The sequence below is a fragment of the Salvia miltiorrhiza genome, chromosome 5 (genome assembly GCF_028751815.1).
Source record: "Salvia miltiorrhiza cultivar Shanhuang (shh) chromosome 5, IMPLAD_Smil_shh, whole genome shotgun sequence".
Taxonomy (NCBI): Eukaryota; Viridiplantae; Streptophyta; class Magnoliopsida; order Lamiales; family Lamiaceae; genus Salvia; species Salvia miltiorrhiza.
In genome coordinates this window covers 20,512,488-20,532,753 of record NC_080391.1, presented here as the reverse complement: position 1 = coordinate 20,532,753, position 20,266 = coordinate 20,512,488, and the positions used below count along the sequence as shown (strand labels likewise).

The 20,266-nt window shown below is 36.7% G+C and overlaps 2 protein-coding genes and 1 non-coding gene across 6 annotated transcripts; all 3 read right to left on the bottom strand.

Moving 5' to 3' along the window:
- Nucleotides 1–617: 617 nt before the first annotated feature.
- Nucleotides 618–3,716, bottom strand: LOC130986635 (putative HVA22-like protein g). 4 transcript variants are annotated; one of them, XM_057910097.1, is made up of 7 exons: nucleotides 3,435–3,716; nucleotides 2,433–2,473; nucleotides 2,238–2,336; nucleotides 2,104–2,160; nucleotides 1,943–2,006; nucleotides 1,631–1,837; nucleotides 618–1,146 (listed from the first exon to the last, which is right to left on the bottom strand). In XM_057910097.1, exons 2-7 carry the CDS (start codon nucleotides 2,462–2,464, stop codon nucleotides 766–768), a joined length of 840 nt encoding a protein of 279 aa, XP_057766080.1. In that variant the 5' UTR covers nucleotides 2,465–2,473; nucleotides 3,435–3,716; the 3' UTR covers nucleotides 618–765. The 4 variants fall into 4 exon arrangements, with proteins under 4 accessions (XP_057766080.1, XP_057766082.1, XP_057766081.1 ...); XM_057910099.1 differs by having other exon boundaries at nucleotides 618–1,137; XM_057910098.1 differs by lacking the exon at nucleotides 3,435–3,716 and adding an exon at nucleotides 2,852–3,031.
- A 2,078-nt stretch (nucleotides 3,717–5,794) lies between these two features.
- On the bottom strand, nucleotides 5,795–5,875 carry TRNAL-AAG (transfer RNA leucine (anticodon AAG)). Its single transcript has one exon. It is a non-coding gene; the product is annotated as a tRNA-Leu (tRNA).
- A 4,460-nt stretch (nucleotides 5,876–10,335) lies between these two features.
- Nucleotides 10,336–15,944, bottom strand: LOC131025632 (uncharacterized). The gene has a single exon (XM_057955429.1). It carries the CDS (start codon nucleotides 15,942–15,944, stop codon nucleotides 10,494–10,496), a length of 5,451 nt encoding a protein of 1,816 aa, XP_057811412.1. The 3' UTR covers nucleotides 10,336–10,493.
- Nucleotides 15,945–20,266: the final 4,322 nt, after the last annotated feature.

Sequence of the window (20,266 nt, the reverse complement as noted above, 5' to 3'; positions counted from 1 at the left end):
ATTTATTTCTCCTGACCAAAAAATAACATTTAATTGGTGAATTGGTTGAAATTAATACTCCATCCATCCACCAAAATTATAATTTTATTACTACTTTCGTCCGTCCACGAAAATTGTTATCTTTCCTTTTATAGAAATCACTCCTTGTATTTTAGACCTCATTCAATTTACAAAAATTCATATCAATTTGTGTGCGTCTCTTTCTCCACTCAACTTTGATGGGTCAATTTTTTCGCTTTATACACAATTTTCAATCATTTATTGAAAAATATGCCTCCAAAACCACATTATAAGTTTTTTTAGCTCATTTCATTTTTCATGTCACTGAACAAAATTTATCACCTTTACGTCCAACCGCGCTTGCAAGACATCGTCATTATACCATCCGAATTGCATTGATTTATCGAAGCCTAATATTTTCCTGTAGAGGGAAAACTTATCTAGTTTTGCCCAAAATCTGCAAAATAAATTTATTTATATTTGAATGGGGAAAACCTCTTAGTGCATGATATAGTACCACCCTCATCATCCTCCATGCATCAATGCATACCATATAATACAAAATAATCTTGCCGCTACTACATGCACCAATGCAAATAATAAAATAAAAACTCAAGTTAAGAGAAAGACTTATCATCATATACTAATCAGCAAAATGTTAGTAATACAACTCTAGCAAGTAGAAAATGAAGAAGAAAAAAATTACCTAGTGAATATAATATAGTGCATTAGCATCAACGCCTAAAAGCATGCAGTCTACAATGCTTAGCGATTTGATGTTGCAGCACGTGTTTTCCTATACTTTGTTCGCGTCAATCGTAAGGCTTCTTCTGTAACAGCAGTCTCTTGTATAGTTGGTGTGGTATCATTCACAGAATCAATCTGCATTACCTGTTCTATAGAAGAACTCGACGTCACAAGAGCTTGACTCAGTGTTGTTTTTTGTTCTTTCAAGACCACTGGAGCAGGAGCTGCTTTTGGTTCACCCGAAGATTCTGCTACATCTGCTGCATCCTCTTCTTGCTCGCTTGAAGATGAAGAAGAAGCCGGAGAAAAGGGCTGTTCGTCTTGGGGTTGTGTCGTGACATCTGCTCCATGAGCTGATGGTGTACTGGGTTTCCGGACTTTGGCTTCTTGCTGTATAGGCTACAACATGTAAATTAGAAATCCTATATAACAAGAAAATGATTCTAAAATGACATCCTGAGAGAGGAGAAATAGCTACTTTAGGCAGCCCATTGTGTCATTGACGATTATACACTTGACAATTTTGAGCAAACACCATCAAAATCAAGTAGATGTTTGAGATATACTAGCATTGGTTCAGGGCTCACTAAACTAATGTCTAACGACAAAGATGATTGCCGTGTAAGCTGGTTCCAAAATGTAAAAAAAGTTAGGATTAAAGAGTTAATATAGAGTGATGATGTGCATGTTTTGGCATCACGTAAAAAAAAGGGAAAAATAAATGGTCAGAGATGGTATGGTGCACCCCGCTTGACACAACTAAAAGTTTTCACTGGATGGGAAACCAACTTCATAGTATAAGTGTAACTAATGCGAACTACTACAAACAATCTTCAACACATTATATTCTAGATTTTATCATAATAGAGCAGAGAAACTGTACCTGAGCTGATCGTTTGGGGGTTGATTGCGCAGCAACAAACTGCAAAATATCAAAAACTCTGGTCTGGGCATAACTTGCAGTCTTTTGCCAGTATATAAATGCCAAGTCCCCAGCTCTTGTCTTCAGTTCTAACAAATTACGATCAATTTCTGTCTCATGTTTTTCAATATAAGGCCTAAAGAATGAGCCATACACATATGTTGTTCCCTGGATTAACATAACATGGTAAAGAAAAATGTCCAGTAAGAAAAAAATAACAATAATAAACAACTAACTCAAGTCGAAGATGAATTTGTAGATGCTATTGCATACCTTAGTTTTAGGATACCACAGATATATAAAGAAGGCTAACTTAGCCTCACCATACATTGGAACCCTTCAAGATGCAAATCAAAAGTATTAACAAAATTCTTCCCCCACAAAAAGAAAATTAGGGACAAAAAAATCCAATGTCTAAAGCACAAAAGTTGTACCAGCCAATAAATGTATCACCGATTCTTTCAAATATTGTCAAGCCCGCCACTAAGACCCTGCAAAATTGAAGATGATATTACATCTATGAACTGGAAGCAAAGAAATCAAACAATAAATCAAGAGTGTGGTATACCAGTACTGGCACCAAAAGCGAAGTTGGTTGATATCAGGCTTATTCAGCTCCACAGATTTATAGCATTCATATGCAGGGTAAGCATATCCAAGAACCATTCTACCAAAAAGGCAAAATGAAAAATAAGATACTCCTTCAGCACATATAAAAGAAAATACAACTTTTCATAAACTAGAAACTAGATATGGTACATACACAAGTCCTCTAGTGAGAAGAGATCCAATCATTTTTACACTCTGAAAAAAAAAAAAAAAGGAAACATATGTCAGGTTAAGTCCAGCAATAACTGACTCAGAAAAGCTCAAAAATTAAGTTGGTGTAATCGGCATTGAATTTGGATTTATTTGCAAGCACTGAATTTAAACAAGTGATGTTTTATCTCAGACAAAATTTAGACTTTCAAACACTATATTAGGAGGCCAGACTAAAGAACTTCAGTCGAACTCCTTTAGGCTTATTGTGTTCGTTCATAAGTTAATTGCAGATAAATACATCACTTGAAAATATCCTAAATAAACACGAGGAAAAAGCACATAACATAATGTAAACGCTATAAAATTCATGCTTCAATTCCTTTCACATCATTAAAATTGAAATTGAAATGCAATAGTAACCTAAATCAAATTTCATATGTTCTCTCTCATCCTCTTCGGGGCAATGAACAACAAGATCTCAACAGAAACGTTACAATAAGACATATATTCAAGGTTTCTCTTTCTGCACTGATTAGATTGTTTATATTCTCTTCATCTTCAAATCATTCAACACTGAGAAATAACTGAAATCCAAAAACTCAAATTCGACCCTGCGATTGGAAATTGCTTATTAATCAAGTTCAGTAGCGTGCTACGTTACATCGAATTTTACCAAATGCACGATTACCACTTCGCCTACTCCCTAACGTCCGCTACTAGCCGACACTCATCCACCAAACAATGAAGATCTCAAAGAAGAAACACGCGCGCGCACACACACCCAAAGAAGTCATTGTACTTGTTCAGAAAAAAAAACAAAAAAACGCAGTGAAGTATTGGCACTATCCAAAGAGTAAAGAGGCGAAAACACAATTATTTTCCAGTAGCGAAAATGCCTTCGCAGATTTCAATGAGAACACCAGAAAAAAAAGGAAGAAACAAAAAGAAAAAATGAGGTTGAAGAGAAATGTGATTGGAATCAGAATCCTGTGCATGCCATTACCTGAATGCGACAAATACTCCACAGGAAAAATGAGATAGAAATGGCCGTTGAGGGCGGCGGAGAGAGACTACTGCTGATAAAGGAAGTAATTTGAAGGCTGCGTCCAAATATTTGCAGTGAAAGGAGAATTTTGCGCTGCCGCAGACGACGGCGAACCGTTGCGTGAGGCAGGCAGATTTTTTGGACGTCGGTTCAAAATTTTGCAATTAACTGAACGTCACTTCTATCAATCTTTAAGTCGAGGAGAGGGGAAGCATTAATGTGCGGTGATGAGCACGGTCTTAGCGTGGGCTCACCATTTCGGACCGTAGATAATAAGTGGTGATTAGTCCATAAATTCTTTTTTAAAAATCCCTCCATCTAACATGTAAAAGTTTAAAATAAAATAACATTCAAATGAAAAATACAATAATAAAAATAAGTCAAAACTAAACCGAGGTTATTGCTAAAGGATTAGCATTGGTTGAGCTTCTAATTAGCTCCACCATTTAAACCCACTTATGAGCCAACTGCAACATTGGTTTGACATATCATGTTGATTTAGAGCATCTGTATCGCCCTACTCGATGGCCCTTATTCGAGTAGGGCGAGCATTGAGTAGGGCGTTGCAAGGCCGCCCTACTCGAGGGATACTCGAGCGCTCGAGTATACCCGATCTCCCATATTTTTCGGCGCGTGTAGAGCACGCGCTCGAATAAAAAAAAAGTTAATTTCAAATTTGAAATTTGGAAGATTTTTGGCATTATTGAATTTTTTTTTTTGAAATTCGGTCCATTCGACCGTTTGGATTTTTCCTTTTTTTTCTTTTTCTTTTTTTTCTCTTCTTTAAATTCCCCTTTCTTCCATCTTCATTTTACTGTTGAGACGGAGGGAGTACATGACGATCATATCGTATGCTATATCTACAATAATAATTCGTTTTAGTGACAATACAAATGAAGCATAACAATAATTATTGAGAGCATATTTTGCTATTAATATATTAAATTATACTCTATCCGTCCCTGAAAATTGTGACCTTATTACTATATCGGGACGTCCCTTAAAATTATGACCTTTTTTTAATTTGGAAATGACCTCATAAACTTTTCCTCTCACTATTTACAAAAAAGTGTGGGATCCAATCTCTACTCAAACACAACTACCACACTTTTTTTTAAAATCCGTGCCAACTTCTTTGGGTCTCAAATTTTAGGGACGGAGGGAGTAGTATTTTTTTCTTTTCGTATACTTCCTCCGTTTCATAAAAGTGTATATAATTATTAGTGGTGCGAATTTTAATAAATGAGTGTGTTATAAGTGGAAGAAGGGCTTCACTATTATTAGTGCAAAAAAAAAAAAAACATATTCTTATGAGATATTCCAAAATGATAAAAGTACAGAGTCTTACGGAACAGATTGAGTATTATTCTAACTTTAACTTAGAATGACATGATTGTCTTCTTTACAGATTCATTTCTATTTTTAGTGGGGCAAGCCGGCAAGGTGCGTTTCATATCCTTCAATTGCAAGTTATGTTGCACTAACATCATGTTGCATCACATCACTTTCTTTTATAATTTGAAGATAGGAGAAACAACGTAAGAATAGGAGCTTGATTTTTTTCTATATTAAAATTTATTTTTCATTCACTTCTACTATATTTATTTATACATACTATAGAAGAAGGTGTACAATATGATGTCGTACTTTTGATAATAATAATAATAAAAAAACAAACATGTAACGTGGGAAACGTATATAATATATTAATTTTGCTCACCAAAAAAAATATAACTTGAAGAACTTGAACTTTTATATTATTCTATGATGTAACGTGGGAGTCCTATTTAGTAACTTCCTAATTATATTGTTTTTCTCATTAGAAGAAAAGACCTAATTTTCATAGAAAAAATACCTTTTCTAAAAACAAAACAAAATAATTGTAATAACTTCGTAACACCTAATTTTCTTAAAACAAAAAACCTGTTTTTTTTTTTTTTTAAATGTAGTAACTTCCTAATTACATTTTTTTTCATTAGAAGAAAATACCTTTTTTTTGGGGGGGGGGGGGGGGGGGGGAATACATATTTTCTCAAAAAAAATATTTTTAAAATAAAAAATTGAGCAACTTCCTAATTATATATTTTTTTCATTAGTAGAAAATACCTATATTTTTTAAAATGAAAAAAAAGTACCTATTTTTCTCAAAAGTAAATGTTGAGCCTATATTTTTTTTAATGAAAAAATACCTGTTTTCTCAAAAGTAAATGTTCCTATTTTCTCAAAAAACTATTTTTAAAATAAAAAAATTAACAACTTCCTAAATACTATATTTTTTATCAATAGAAGAAAATACCTATTTTGTCAAAAATAAATAATGTTGAGAGTGGGATTTGAACCCACGCCCTTTCGGACCAGAACCTTAATCTGGCGCCTTAGACCAACTCGGCCATCTCAACTTTGTTATAATATTTGTCACTGTGTTTATTTAAAAATGTAAATTAATTATAATTCTAATTGCAAACTATATCTCTTTATAATTATATATAAAATATACAATGTGTATACTATAGTACTTATTTTTCGCTCATATCGTATGCCGTCTCAAATAAGCATAGGTGATTGTAAAATTATTTGCCAAATACAGGATAACATTCCACTGAAATTTAAGTGGTAGTAGCAATGATTATTCATTCCCACAACTTTTAATGACAATAATTATCATAGTTATGCCATAGTGACAAAACCTATAATTTTGACTAGTTTGTTTTGTAATAATGACTTTTGCATATATATACAAAAACATTTTAATTGCTAAAATTAATATAAATAAATATAATTAGTTACTAGATACTTTTGGGGCTTAGAGCATCCGCAATGAGCTTACTTGATAGTGGGGGACCACATTGAGTAAGTAGTGATGCATTGGGGTTACTTGATAGCCTACTTGATAACATTAGTTTTGATTTTTATGTTTTTCATTTAAATTTAATTGCTCAAATTTAAATAACATATTTTTCTAATAGTTAAATACGCCATTAAACTAAAACATCATTAAAAATTACATAAAATTTAAAAACACCTAAAACATCATAAAAAATTACATAAAAATTAAAAACACATAAAACCATCATTAAAATTACATAATTAAAATCCTAGTCTAGACCACGACGCCTGAGCACGTCGGCGACCATGGAAGCGTGCAATGCCCTTTGTGCGTCTGTCATGTGCGTCGTATCCGCGTTCAGGAGCTGCATATCGAGCTCCCTCTCCTTGATATCGTTCCTCCGCGTGTACTGGGCGTTGAATGCCCTCATCTGTTGGTCGGACCTGTCCAACCTCTCCACTATTTCGGGTGGAGGCTCCGAGCTCAACTGCGACGCCGACGCCTTCCCTTTCCCCTTCGCCGCCGCCTTCGTCGCCTTGTTGCCAATGGGCCGGGAAGAAGAGATCTCCTCGCCCGATGCCGAGGTGGTAAAGCCGCCCTCTTCCGCAGTCTTTGTCCTCTTGGAGGTGTGCACGTCTCCGGCGAGGTACATCGACTTGAACTTGGGATTGTTCCGGAGAACTTTCCACGGGTTCCAATAGTTGAATGCGGCCTTTTGTGGGCTTCGACCCTTGAAGAGGATTTGGGCCTTGTCCCGGAGCATATCGTCGGAATGGCCGGAAGGCCAATTGTTGCGTGTCTCCGTCCAAATAGCTTCCCAAAGACGCACATCCGCGCTCACTCGGGCCCAGTGGCCTTGAAGTTGCCGGATCTTAAGGTCGACGCCGATGATGGGATTGACACGTTCGCGGATCCGTCCCCAATACACCTCCCCCTTTCTGATCCGTCTGATTGGGCGTATTTATACGCATTTATTTGGAGGATTTTAGTATGTTTTCAATGCTTAATTCGTGTTAAATATCATCTTTTGGATATGGATTATGGTCTTATGTGAATTTTGATGGTATTTAATAGGTTTTGAAGAAAAGACATGATTTTGAGAAGAATTTTGAAGCTTGAAGTGGTAGAGAATGAAGGCTGTGCGGACAAAGATTAATGGGCTGGATCTTTGATTATTATTAGCTGATCATATTTAAATTGTTTTGGGATTGGGAATAGTTCCAAATTTGGACCTTTGCACCACTTTTCCCTATTAGCTTTTACGTCATTAGACTAGTTGCCTAGTTGCCTAATTAGACTAGTTGCCTAGTTGCCTAATTAGACTTGTTTTAGTTGCCTTATTAGACTAAGGTTTTGATTATTAGATAGTATATATAATGGAATTCAGCACACTTTAAAGAGAATACAATATATCACATAGCTTCTGCAACTTTGGAGAGCAGAATTCTGGACGCAAGTTTTGGAGCAATTCAAGTTTTATTTCTTTTATCTTTTTCTTGCAATTTATTTATTTATTTCTTTTGTTATTTAATTATGTTTTCTAGCTAAATTCGTTTATTCCGGCATTGATTAGGGAAGCACTAGCGAAATTATTCTGTGAGATCTAATTGTTCTTATACTTTATTTTATGCTTGCATCTGCGATTCTCCATGTTTAATGATATTAATTGTTTTAATCCATTAGATAGTTGCAAATATTTATTGGGTTAGAATTAATTATATAGCCAATTGAACCAGCCATCCGTAATTGTGGTTTAGGTTTGATTAATGGTAAATTGACACATCAGGGTCAAAGGAAAAGCAGTCTTAATTCAATAATCCTGCGTCAGAGTTTATTGGTTTTGAATCGGGTTTCTCTAAATATTAATGCTGTTGGCTCATTAAACCTATAGAGCGTCTCTTACGGTTGTCAGTCGATTAGGGTAGTAATTAGTGAAGCGTCTTCCTCATTATCGAATAATTAAGGAGAAATAAGATCACGTCAGAAGCGTCTTCGGTGGTTATAACTGATTTGTTTGCATGATTTAAAGTTATTTTTGCATCCATGATCGGAATAATTAAGCTAGGGTGGACTTAATTGATTGCTGGAATTCTTTTATTAATTGTTGGAATTTTTATTCATCTTTTAGCTATTGGAAAAATTGGTTTATTTGGGTTTTATTTATTTAATTTTAAGTTTAGTATTTTCTATATTTTCTTCTCAAAATTTCGTGGGTTACTTGCAGGCTTTAATTAGAGAAATTCTCGCCAATCCCTTGGGAGACGATTTTGCTTACTGCTGTCTGCACAGTGTGGGCATACCGGCTGACTGCCGGATATTTTTGGTGTAAAACGACGCACCAAATTTTGGCGACAAAGCTTTGGTAACAATATGATAGATAATACTCAAAATCTTGATCAAGATACAATCATCCACAAACCACTAACCATGCTCTTGCTCAGAAAATTATGCCATGTTCTTCATTCAAGTCAAAATTGTGCAAATTCAATCCTGCCTCACCAAGTTCACTTAATTTCTCTCAAAAGACAAATATGGACAGAATAGATTCACACAATTCACAACTTTATGCCTTCAAACACAGCTTGCCCTTATGTCACTATCTCCACCAAAATATGGAACCAATGCACAAATCAAAAGGTCTTGCATTTTGGTTGTAATGGGGCTTGGGTGCGTATAGGTGGGATAAACAAGAAAAAGGAAATCAAATATGGTCAATATATGACTGAAAACATGCAACACACCAGATCTTCCATCAATAAAACTCTAGAGTAGCTCCTTAACATATCCACAATCCTCAAAAAGTATGCATCAACTCTAACATATACATATAGGACATAAACATGAATGAATGTATACACAATAAACCCTTCTTTTTCTTTGAACTTTTTCTTTCTTTTTTCTTTCTCTTTTTTTTTTTTTTCAACAACATATATTCTCAATAAATCAATGAATCATCAACAACACATTAACATGATAGGAGTACTCATCTCGTCATAACCTAGTGCATTCACATGTTTTCAAAGGACAAAAGCAGGCTGAAATAGGCTTAGGCTCAATATATGTGAGGTTTTAATCAAACAAAAGAGGAGCAATTGAGGCACAAACGGCTCACTAAGGGAATAGTGAAGGTTCAGATCATATGTTCAGGCCAAAATAATGGTTATTCCTAAATGCCTTAATCATTTTCATGCATTAAATTCTCAAACTCAGTCTTGACTATGGCAACAGGGCAAACCAGAAATTCAGCATAGAAGTTCGAATCAATCACTCATCAAAGAAACAATTGGAGCTAGTCATGTGTGCTCATTAAGGCTCAATCCTCACAATTTAGTAGGCTTCAAGTAATTTTGATCAAATTTTGCACGTTTTTCTCATACAAGAACACCTACGAACATATGCACAATTCCATCACAAGAGCAACAGCCTATCATACCAAATCCAATATCATAATCTCAACTCTTCACATCATTATCATAACATTGCCAAAGAACTCGAAACTGACAAGAAAACCAACATAGCAACAAAGCAAAGACACACAAAACAAAGACACCCCCCCCACACTTAGACAACTCAATGTCCTCATTGTGTGAGAGTATGACAGACCAAAACAGAAACAACAGCAGACAACTAAAAGAAATAGAAACGTCAAAAACGAAAAGCAAAAAGAAAGAAACTTCCCTGAATTGGCATCATGTAGGTGGATGAGGGGGCTGAAGCTTCCGGCGATGAGGAATGGGTCACCGGAGTTGAAGGAGAAAGGAGTGGCACGATGATGTTCTGGTGGCGGTTCTGTGCGCAAATGGGATCCCAGCGACGGAAATGGGGGCGCAGCGGCGGAATTGGAGGGGGAAACGTGGGGAGGGTTGGGGAGGAATTTTGACTAAGGTCAAAATAAAACCCTAGTTCCAGATTTTGCACATTGGTCCCCCAACTCTTAAGTAACTTCAATGCGGCCCCCAGCTTCACATATTTTTTTTTTTTTTTCAGAATGCCCCCAAACCTGCGAAAATGATCAAAACACACCCAAAGCTCTTTTTTTTTTTTAATAATTTTTTTTTTAATAATAATAATTTTTTTTTAAGAGAGAAAAAACGAAAATAAACAAAACAAGGGCAAGAAAAATCGGGTTGCCTCCCGATGAGCGCCTTTATTTAACGTCCTTGGCTGGACAGAAAAGAAGTTCAAAATCCTTAGACAATGGTTGGAGACGTCAGGCTGAGCGCATTGAACGACTCCATCTCGACTCCAGCATAGTATGGCTTGAGTAATTGTCCATTAACCTTAAAACACTTTCGTGTTTCGAGGCTTTGGATTTCCACAGCTCCATGAGGACTCACACTAACAACTTCAAACGGGCCCAACCAACGAGATTTCAATTTTCCTGGCATAATCCTTAAGCGTGCGTTAAACAAGAGAACCTTCTGCCCAACTTCAAAGGATTTCCTTCGAATGTATTTGTCATGTAGAAATTTGGTTCGTTCCTTGTAACTACTTGCATGATCATACGCCTCCAATCGAATCTCCTCTAATTCTTGCAGTTGAAATTTCCGCTCTCTGCCAACAACGTTCTCATCTAAACAGAATTCCTTCACGGCCCAAAAAGCTTTATGCTCCATCTCAACAGGTAGATGACATTGCTTCCCAAAAATCAGCCTGTACGGAGACATACCAATCGGTGACTTGAATGCAGTGCGGTATGCCCATACCGCATCGTCCAGTCTCAAACTCCAATCCTTTCGTCTCGGGTTGACTGTTTTCTCAAGGATGCTCTTGATTTCTCGGTTAGAAACTTCAGCCTGACCGTTGGATTGTGGATGATATGCCGTGGCAACTCGATGGTGGACTCCATATTTCTTGAAAAGTGCTTCCAAAGTGCGGTTGCAAAAATGAGTTCCTTGATCGCTGATGATGGCACGGGGCACTCCAAATCTGTTAAAAATATTAGCTTTAAGGAACCCTGCAACAACTTTAGAGTCATTAGTGCGAGTGGCCTTCACTTCCACCCACTTCGAAACATAATCAACAGCCAAAAGAATGTAAGAATTCCCAAAAGAACTAGGAAACGGCCCCATAAAATCCATCCCCCAAACGTCAAAGATTTCACAAACCAAAATAGGGACTTGAGGCATTTCATTGCGAGAAGAGATATTACCTGTTCTTTGGCACTTGTCACAATTTTTGCAGAAATTGTAAGAATCCTTAAAAATAGTTTCCCAATAAAAACCACAATCAAGAATCTTACGTGCTGTTCGTTTGGGACCAAAGTGACCTCCACAAGCATGAGCATGGCAAAAATTCAAAATGGAATGAATCTCCTCATCAGGGATGCAACGTCGTATCACTTGATCCGCACAGGTTTTCCACAAATAAGGATCATCCCATATGAAGTATTTTGCTTGGTTCCTCAACTTATTCTTACGGGCTGTCTCCATTCCCTTAGGAAAAACTCCAGCAGTTAGAAAATTAACCAAATCAGCATACCAAGGAGCGTTACCGTCAATCTGCAGCAGTTGTTCGTCTGGAAAGTCGTCTGGTATGGGCATACCGTCCGACACAGTCTGCAGTCTGCTCAAATGGTCAGCTACCAAGTTCTCGGCTCCCTTTTTATCTTTAATCTCCAAGTCAAATTCCTGCAAAAGCAGAATCCAACGGATCAAGCGAGGCTTAGATTCTTTTTTAGAGAGCAAATACTTAAGAGCTGCATGGTCAGAATAAACAACAACTTTAGAGCCAATTAAATAAGATCTAAATTTTTCACAAGCAAAAACGATGGCTAAAAGCTCCTTCTCCGTAGTTGTGTAATTGCATTGAGCCGGGTTGAGAGTTTTGGAAGCATAGTAAATCACATGGCTCTCTTTCCCAACTTTCTGCCCTAGCACTGCTCCAACGGCAAAGTCACTTGCATCGCACATGATTTCAAAAGGCTCTCCCCAAATTGGTGGCTGAATGATGGGGGCAGAAGTGAGTCTACTCTTCAACAAATCAAAGGCCTCCTTGCACTTGTCATCGAACACAAAAGACACATCTTGATGAAGCAACCTAGTGAGAGGTTGAGCAGTCTTTGCGAAGTCTTTGATGAAGCGCCTATAAAAACCTGCATGGCCTAAGAAAGCACGAATCTCTTTCACATTAGAAGGATAAGGTAACTTAACAATCAAATCAATTTTCGCCTTATCAACTTCTACTCCTCTTGCAGAAATCACATGCCCAAGAACAATCCCTTCTCTCACCATGAAATGACATTTCTCAAAGTTCAACACCAAATTAGTGTCGACACATCTCTGCAAAACTTGTTCAAGATTAGTCAAACAATGGTCAAAAGAGTCTCCATGCACAGTAAAATCATCCATGAAAATTTCTATGCAACTCTCAATCATGTCAGAAAATAGGCTCATCATACAACGCTGAAAAGTACCAGGAGCATTACATAATCCAAACGGCATACGACGCCATGCAAAAGTGCCAAAAGGGCAAGTAAAAGTGGTTTTCTCTTGATCTTCCTGAGCTACAAAAATTTGAAAATATCCAGAGTAGCCATCAAGAAAACAAAAGAATTCCTTACCAGCCAATCGCTCAAGCATCTCATCAATGAAAGGTAATGGAAAATGATCCTTCCTAGTGGCATCATTCAACTTCCTAAAATCAATGCACATACGCCAACCAGTTTGCAACCTCATGGGAATCAACTCATTATTCTCATTCTTGACCAATTGAAAACCAGACTTCTTAGGAACCACATGAACAGGACTAACCCATGCACTATCAGAAATCGGATAAATAATCCCTAAATCAAGCAATTTAAGAATTTCTTTAAGCACAACTTCTTTCATGACAGGGTTCAGTTTTCTTTGAGGATCCCTAAATGGCTTACTATTAGGTTCAAGTAAGATTCTATGCATGCAAGTAGAGGGACTAATACCTTTGATATCGGCTATAGTCCATCCAATGGCAGATTTATGCATCTTAAGAAGACTTACCAACCTTACCTCTTGTTCTGCACTGAGTTCATTGCTGATGATCACTGGCAGCGTGTTATCCTCTCCTAAAAACACATATTTCAGATGCTGGGGCAGTACCTTCAAGTCCAGCTTCGGTGGCTTCACAACAGAGGGCAAAATCGGTTCTGTGTTGGTCGGTATGGGCATCCTGCTCGACAGGTGCCGAATTGGAATTTCCTCCGTTGAGTACAGCTGCATGATGATCTCTCTAATGGCTTCATTCTCCTCAGTTTTGGTGTTCTCTTCAATTAGGGAACTGAAAATAACCTGCTCCAGCTCATCCTCCCTGAAATTCTCAACAAATTCCTCAACCAAAGGGTCAATAACATCAATCATGAACACAGATTCAGGATCCTCAACATGCTTCATAGCCTCAAAAATATTAAATGTGACAATATCTCCATCAAATTCAAGGCTAAGCATTCCACTATCCACATCAATTTTTGCCTTAGCAGTTTTCATGAATGGTCTCCCTAAAAGAATCAATGATTGTTTAGCAGAGGCAGAATCATCCATATCAACAATATAAAAATCCACAGGAAAAATTAAATCATTGACCTTGACAAGGACATCCTCAACAACACCTTCGGGATATGCAGCAGACCTATCAGCTAACTGAATGATAACACGAGTGTCTTTCAAAGGTCCTAATTGCAAATCCTTATACACAGAATAAGGCATGACATTTATGGATGCTCCTAAATCTAGCATGGCTCTCTCAACAGTCTTATTACCTATAATGCATGGAATGGTGAACATACCAGGATCTCGACACTTTTGGGGCAATTTTCTTTGAAGAACAGCAGAAACATTTTCACTCACTCGAATTCTCGCATCATTCCCAAACTTCATTTTCTTAGAGCATAACTCTTTTAAAAACTTTGCGTACCTGGGAACTTGCTTAATTGCATCAAGCAAGGGCAAGTTTATTTCTACCTTCTTGAAGATTTCTAGAATATCCTTCTCTTCTTCAATTCTCTTGTTCTGAGCCAACCTAGAAGGAAAAGGTGGTGCAATCAGTGATTGAGGAATTGAAACTTTAGGTTTTCCACTTACCTTAGAAGAGCTAGGCTCGGTGGATTCTGGTGACTCCTCACTAATTGCATCGTCCTTGGCTTCATCGGGCTTTTCTTCTTTGTCCTGCTGCTTAGGCTGTGGCTCAACTAGAATTCTCCCACTTCTTGTAGTTACAGCACTTGCATTTTCCTTGGGATTCATCTCCGTGACAGAAGGAAGTCGGCCTTGATTTGCCTGCAACTTGTTCACCTGAGTGGCTAACTGCGTGATCTGTGTGCCCATATTACTCAACGCTGCCTGAGTTTCATGCTGGAATGCCTGCTGACTTTGCACCAAATTCTTCACAATTTCACTGCTCTGGGCGAGGCTCTTCATGATATCGCTCATATTGGGTGCAAAACTCGGTGCAGGACGTGCGGTATGGGCATACTGTCCAGCCTGCGGCGGATTCGGCGCGTACATCCCTGGTTCCTGCTGTCTCCACCTAAAATTTGGGTGATTTCTCCACCCTGGATTGTAGGTGTTGGAAAAAGGGTCGTTTCGCCTTTGCCTTTGTGCGTTCATCTCTTGCTCATCAGCGGATCTCATGCACGCTTGCTCAGTATTATTATCCTGCAGAGATGGACATGCATCAGTATGATGATTATTTTCAAAGCAAATTCCACATTGAACGTGTTGAGTTTTAGAGACAGCAAGTCCTCTAACTAAAGAGGTAAGAGCATCAATTCTCGCGTTCATGTTGGAATCTTCTACTTTCTGCACTGGCCTATAACGATCATCATCCTCATCCTCATATTGTTGGCCATTTGAAACCATGTCAACGATGAGTTGCTTTGCTTCGTCCAAAGTTTTATTGGTCAAGCTTCCACCACAAGCAGCGTCAACAATTTTCCTATCAAAAGAAGACATACCACGATAAAAATAGTTAGTAAGCAATTGGTAGTCAGAAAATCCATGATCAGGACACTTGCGACACAGCTGTTGGAATCTTTCCCAATAATCGGCTAGACTCTCCGCCTTCTTCTGTTTAATGCTGCTAATGGCCATTCTCAAATTTGCAGCTCTGGACTCAGGAAAGAATTTTCGCAAGAATTGTTCTTCTAAATCTCCCCAAGTTCTAATCGAACCAGGAGGAAGATCAAAAAGCCAATCTCTCGCTCTACCCTGCAAAGTATGAGAAAAAGTCAATAGCCTCAAATTATTTTCAGTAAAACCATGAGGGCGTAGAGTTGAGCAAACTAGATCAAATTCAGCCAGATGCTTGTGTGCACTCTCTCCAGGTAAATCACCGAATTTGGGTAGCACTTGAATGAAACCAGGCCGTATTTCAGCGTTGCCATTAATGGCAGGAAGGACAATGCACAAAGGGCGATTGTTTCTATGACGGCCTAACTCTCTGATCAGTTGAGGTGGTTCCTGTCGAGGATCAACGATCTCTCTATCGTTCTCCTCATCCCTATTGTTACGGTCACCCATTGGAACTTCAATTTCTTCTTGATCCTCAAGACTCGGTGGAGCAGAATTGGATCTCTTTTTCCACTCCTTAGCTTGCTTCTTCAACTTTCGTGCGGTCTTCTCGATTTCTGGATCAAAAACTAATACGCCTGTACGAGAAGAACGGGGCATAAACTAAAAATAAAATAACTAAAAATAAAAGACAGACTGAAATTAGCAAAATCCTGCTTAAAACCAATCCCCGGCAACGGCGCCACCGTCCCACGGATGGCGTCGTTCGTCTCCTCCGCCCAAACTTGGACGATGAGATCCGTATGCTCGGGAAGGTAAGTATGACGGAGCCTTTCTTCCTTGTCGTGCTTGATTTTGTTGGCCATTTCCTTCCTCCGGCCGCCTTTCTTTGGTTTGGAGGCACTTTGCTCTGCACTTACTGGTTCCTCCTCGACACTCGCTGGGGTCTCCTCCAAGTTGATTTCCCCCATATCGGGGTGATAATCGGCGGAGAGATCGGAGCACCAATTAGGATCATAGAAAGGGTTGTGTGGATCCATGAAGGAAGAAAATTTGAGGAGAAATGGAGGAGAAGAAAATTGTAGAGGAAGAAGAGTGAGGCTAAATGGAGGAGGAGGGGTTTTTTAAAGAGGAGAAAAAAAAAAAATTGGAACGGTCGGTGAAAGCACGAAAATCGAGAAAAAAATAGTCAAATTTTAAATTTAAAATTCAAATTTTTCATTTTTCATTTTTTTTTTATAAAATTAAGGCGCGTGCATTGCACGCGCCTAAATCTCCCCCCATCGTGCATACTCGAAGACTCGAGTAACCCACCCCTGCAACGCCCTACTCGAGTGCAACGCTCTACTTGAGTAGACACTCGAGTAGGTGCGTTGTTGATGCTCTTATATTTATGTATTGCTGGAAACAATAGATTCATAGGGCATATGTCTGTCTAGAGGTGGATGATGAGAAAAGTACATCATTTATCCTACCAAAAAAAGAAGAAAAAAGAAAGCAACACAAAAACTGTAGAATCTTCATTTAATTTCTTTAACCGCAAGCCCAATTCTAAGCTTTCTCAGTTCCCATCTCTTAGTTTTCACTCTGAGTTTGGCTCTATCTTAAGAGACAGTTACTTTTGCTTAGTTTTATACTAATTGAACTACTATAACTTTTTAATTGATTCAGTCCAAATCAATTATTCATATTTATCTTTACCACCACAAAATAATGAATATTATTATCCATATTTTCCTATCTAACCATCTCATATTTTTTTTAATTGTACTTTAGTTGAGTATCATCCAATCACATAAGAGCATCCGTAGCGAAACTCGCGGAGCGGACGTGCGTGAGCCTCCTGCCATTGCCGAGCTGGGAAAGAGCGATGCAGGCGTGCAGGAGCAAAGTGGGCACAAAGAAGAGAAAGAAAGTCGCGTAGGGATACCGCCCAATAGAAAAAATGAAAAAAAATGACAAAAAATTGCTACCGATAGGCTTGTCGATCGGTTCGGGTTCGGTTATTTGAACCGAAAATTTCGGTTACCCAAAACCGATTTTCACCCATTTTCAATAACCATTCCTGAACCGATTTAGGTGTTCGGTTGCCCAATAACCAATTCGGTTAACTAATTCAGTTATTTGGATATCCAAACACCCATTTAAAAAATAAAATTCACATAAATTGCTATTTTGAGGAATCGAACTCAGGTTTTCAACAAATACAAATAGCAACTTATTTACTGAACTAAGACTCACTCTTGTTTTTTTGATACAACATAATTTTATTTCAACTAAATATCCAATTTTTTAAAAAAATAATACTTCATTCGTCCACAAAAATTAGTCAATTTTTGCCATTTTGGAGTGTCCACAAAAATTAGTCTCTTTCTATTTTTGGAAACTATCCATCACATGGTGGGCCCTATTCTCTACTCACAATACAATTAATTATCATTATAAACAACACTCCCTCCGTCCCACTGTATGTGAGACATTTTTTTGGACACGAAAATTAAGAAAAATATATTTTGTTTGTAGGTGAAAAGTGAAAATATGTTTAAAGGGTAAAATCTTTACCAAAAAATGAAAGAGTCTCACTTACAGTGGAACGCCTTAAATAGAAAGAGTCTCAGATACAGTGGGACGGAGGGAGTACTTTTTAAGTGGGGCTCTTTCTCCACTCACAATACAATAACCATTTTTATTTAAACTCGTGTCGTCCACCTTTAGGACTATTTTTGGTGGACAGAAGGAGTAATAATTATAATTAAAACTATATATATTAAATTATTAATTAAATAAAAATCGATTGTTCGACTAATTCGAATCGATTATCGGGTTAACCAATACCCAAAATTTTTGAAAATTTAATAACCGAAACCGATCCAATAACCAAAAAAATCGATTATTGAATAACCAAACCCTAATGATTCGATTCAGTTCGATTGTCGGGTTATTCAATACTCTATATCCGTTTTGACAGTCTAGCTGCCGAGCCTCGTGGCTCTCACGGAGGGGCCCACTGCGAGCCCGGAATATTGGCTTGTGGATGGAGATACTCTGACCGAGTAGAAATTATCTATTATCTATAAGTTATTAGAGCCATATTTTTCTATTCACAAATAAATTTTTTTTTCCCTTTTATTATGCACAAACTTGAAGAAAATCCGATGCATAAACATTTACACTTTTTTTTGTTTGTGGACAAACTTGTACAACAAATTATTTTATTTCTTCCCTAAAACTATCATCGTAATTTATAGTACAATTTTTAAGGGAAATTTAGAATACATTTTTATTAAGTAATATATTTATAAATAAAAATATACAGTATTTATTATTTAAATAATTAGTTGATGGATTTATGTTATTCAAAGCTCCAATGTATTCGATGGACAAAAAAATTAGAACAATATGTCAAGTTATTTGTCAATTAATCTCTATATTACAACTTCGTGCATCAAAAGAAATAGGGGTAAATATAATTGGGCTCTAATTTATTTTTTAGTTTACATAATTTAACTATTGGTATTTAGTCATTAATATTCAATGCAACCCAACAAACAACAAGGGTAAATATGCACCCCCAAAATACTTGAATAGTTTATTCGTAAATGTAAATTATCTACAGGTGGTCTTCCGTGAAATCGGTTTTCCGGTGAAACCACCAGTTTTTTGAATGACATTACTTCAACATACAAATGACACTTTAAAAATGTTATAGTGTCATTTGTATGTTGAAGTAGTGTTATTGTGAAGCTGATTTCACAGGAGTTTTTGTGAATTATTTATTCCCATTTATCAATTCTAATAAATATTGACAAAGAGATACCCAAATTTCGTTTAGATCAGTTGTAATAGGAGTTGGGTTAATGTACTAGTGACCAACGGAATGAATCTCATCAGAAGAAAAAAAAAAAAGTGTGAAAAAGTAAAAAGAAGATGGAGGAGAAGAAGAAAGAAAGCAAGAATCTTCATAGATTGTCACACCCGACCAATGTAGGGTAATTAAGACAGTGTAACTAAAGTTGTAGAGCTTTTGAATTAACCTTCAATTCTTAATAATTGAGATTGAGACCAACGGCTATTTGGACTTTAGAGACTAGCGGCACATTTTTTAATTTCTTAGGGCTAGCGTGGTGTACGTCGAAAATCGATGGGGGATTAATTAACAATATTAATAAAATTATTAAACGTATAATAGCAACAAAAAAATTTTGAAAAATAAATGTTACGTATATTATTTTATATAATTGATTAATAAAGATTGGTAAAAAAATTCGATGTGAAACTAAAGATTTTAGATAAATAAAAAGAAAAATTCACAAAATTTTGAATATTAAGAATTTATATATTCTTACTTGTCTTGACTCAATTGAGAAGTGATATTACTCTTTTAATCTCATCATAAATCCGTTAGTACGTAATACCCACTAATTATAGGTTTAGTTATTCAAATTTGTTTAGAAATTATGTACTTTTATCCGCTAAACCCTGATATCCTGTATTTTGCTATTCATTCTCATCCCAAATCCATATATATAGTAATACTCACAAATTTATCGAACATGTTTAAATTTATAAAAGGGTTAATTGTAGTTTATGACCCAAATTTTTGAGCTATTTGTAAATATGGTCCGAACTTTAAAAAAAATACAAAAATAGCCTGAACTTTGAATTCATTTTTAAAAATGGCCCGAACTTTAAAAATAACAGAAAAATGGCATGAACTTTGTAGTCATTTGTAAAAATTGCCTGAACTTTAGAGTCATTTGTAAAAATGACATGAACTTTCAAAAATACAAAAAATGACATGAACTTTGAAGTCATTTGTAAAAATAGCCAAACTTTAAAGTCATTTGTAAAAATAACATGAATTTAAAAAATACAAAAATAATTTGAACTTTGAAAATTTGTAAAAATGGTCTGAACTTAAAAAAAAATACAAAAAAATCGTATTGTCAATAATATTTTATGAGAGAAAAATTATTTGTACG

What these genes read in the sequence shown, in the direction of transcription:
- LOC130986635 (XM_057910097.1), bottom strand. Translation starts at nt 2,464, where the DNA reads ATGATTGGATCTCTTCTCACTAGAGGACTTGT. An exon ending in CGCTTTTGGTGCCAGTACTG is followed by an intron (nt 2,161 to 2,237) that starts GTATACCACACT and finishes TCAATTTTGCAG; the next exon opens with GGTCTTAGTGGCGGGCTTGA. An exon ending in GGTGATACATTTATTGGCTG is followed by an intron (nt 2,007 to 2,103) that starts GTACAACTTTTG and finishes TGCATCTTGAAG; the next exon opens with GGTTCCAATGTATGGTGAGG.
- LOC131025632 (XM_057955429.1), bottom strand. Translation starts at nt 15,944, where the DNA reads ATGCCCCGTTCTTCTCGTACAGGCGTATTAGTTTTTGATCCAGAAATC.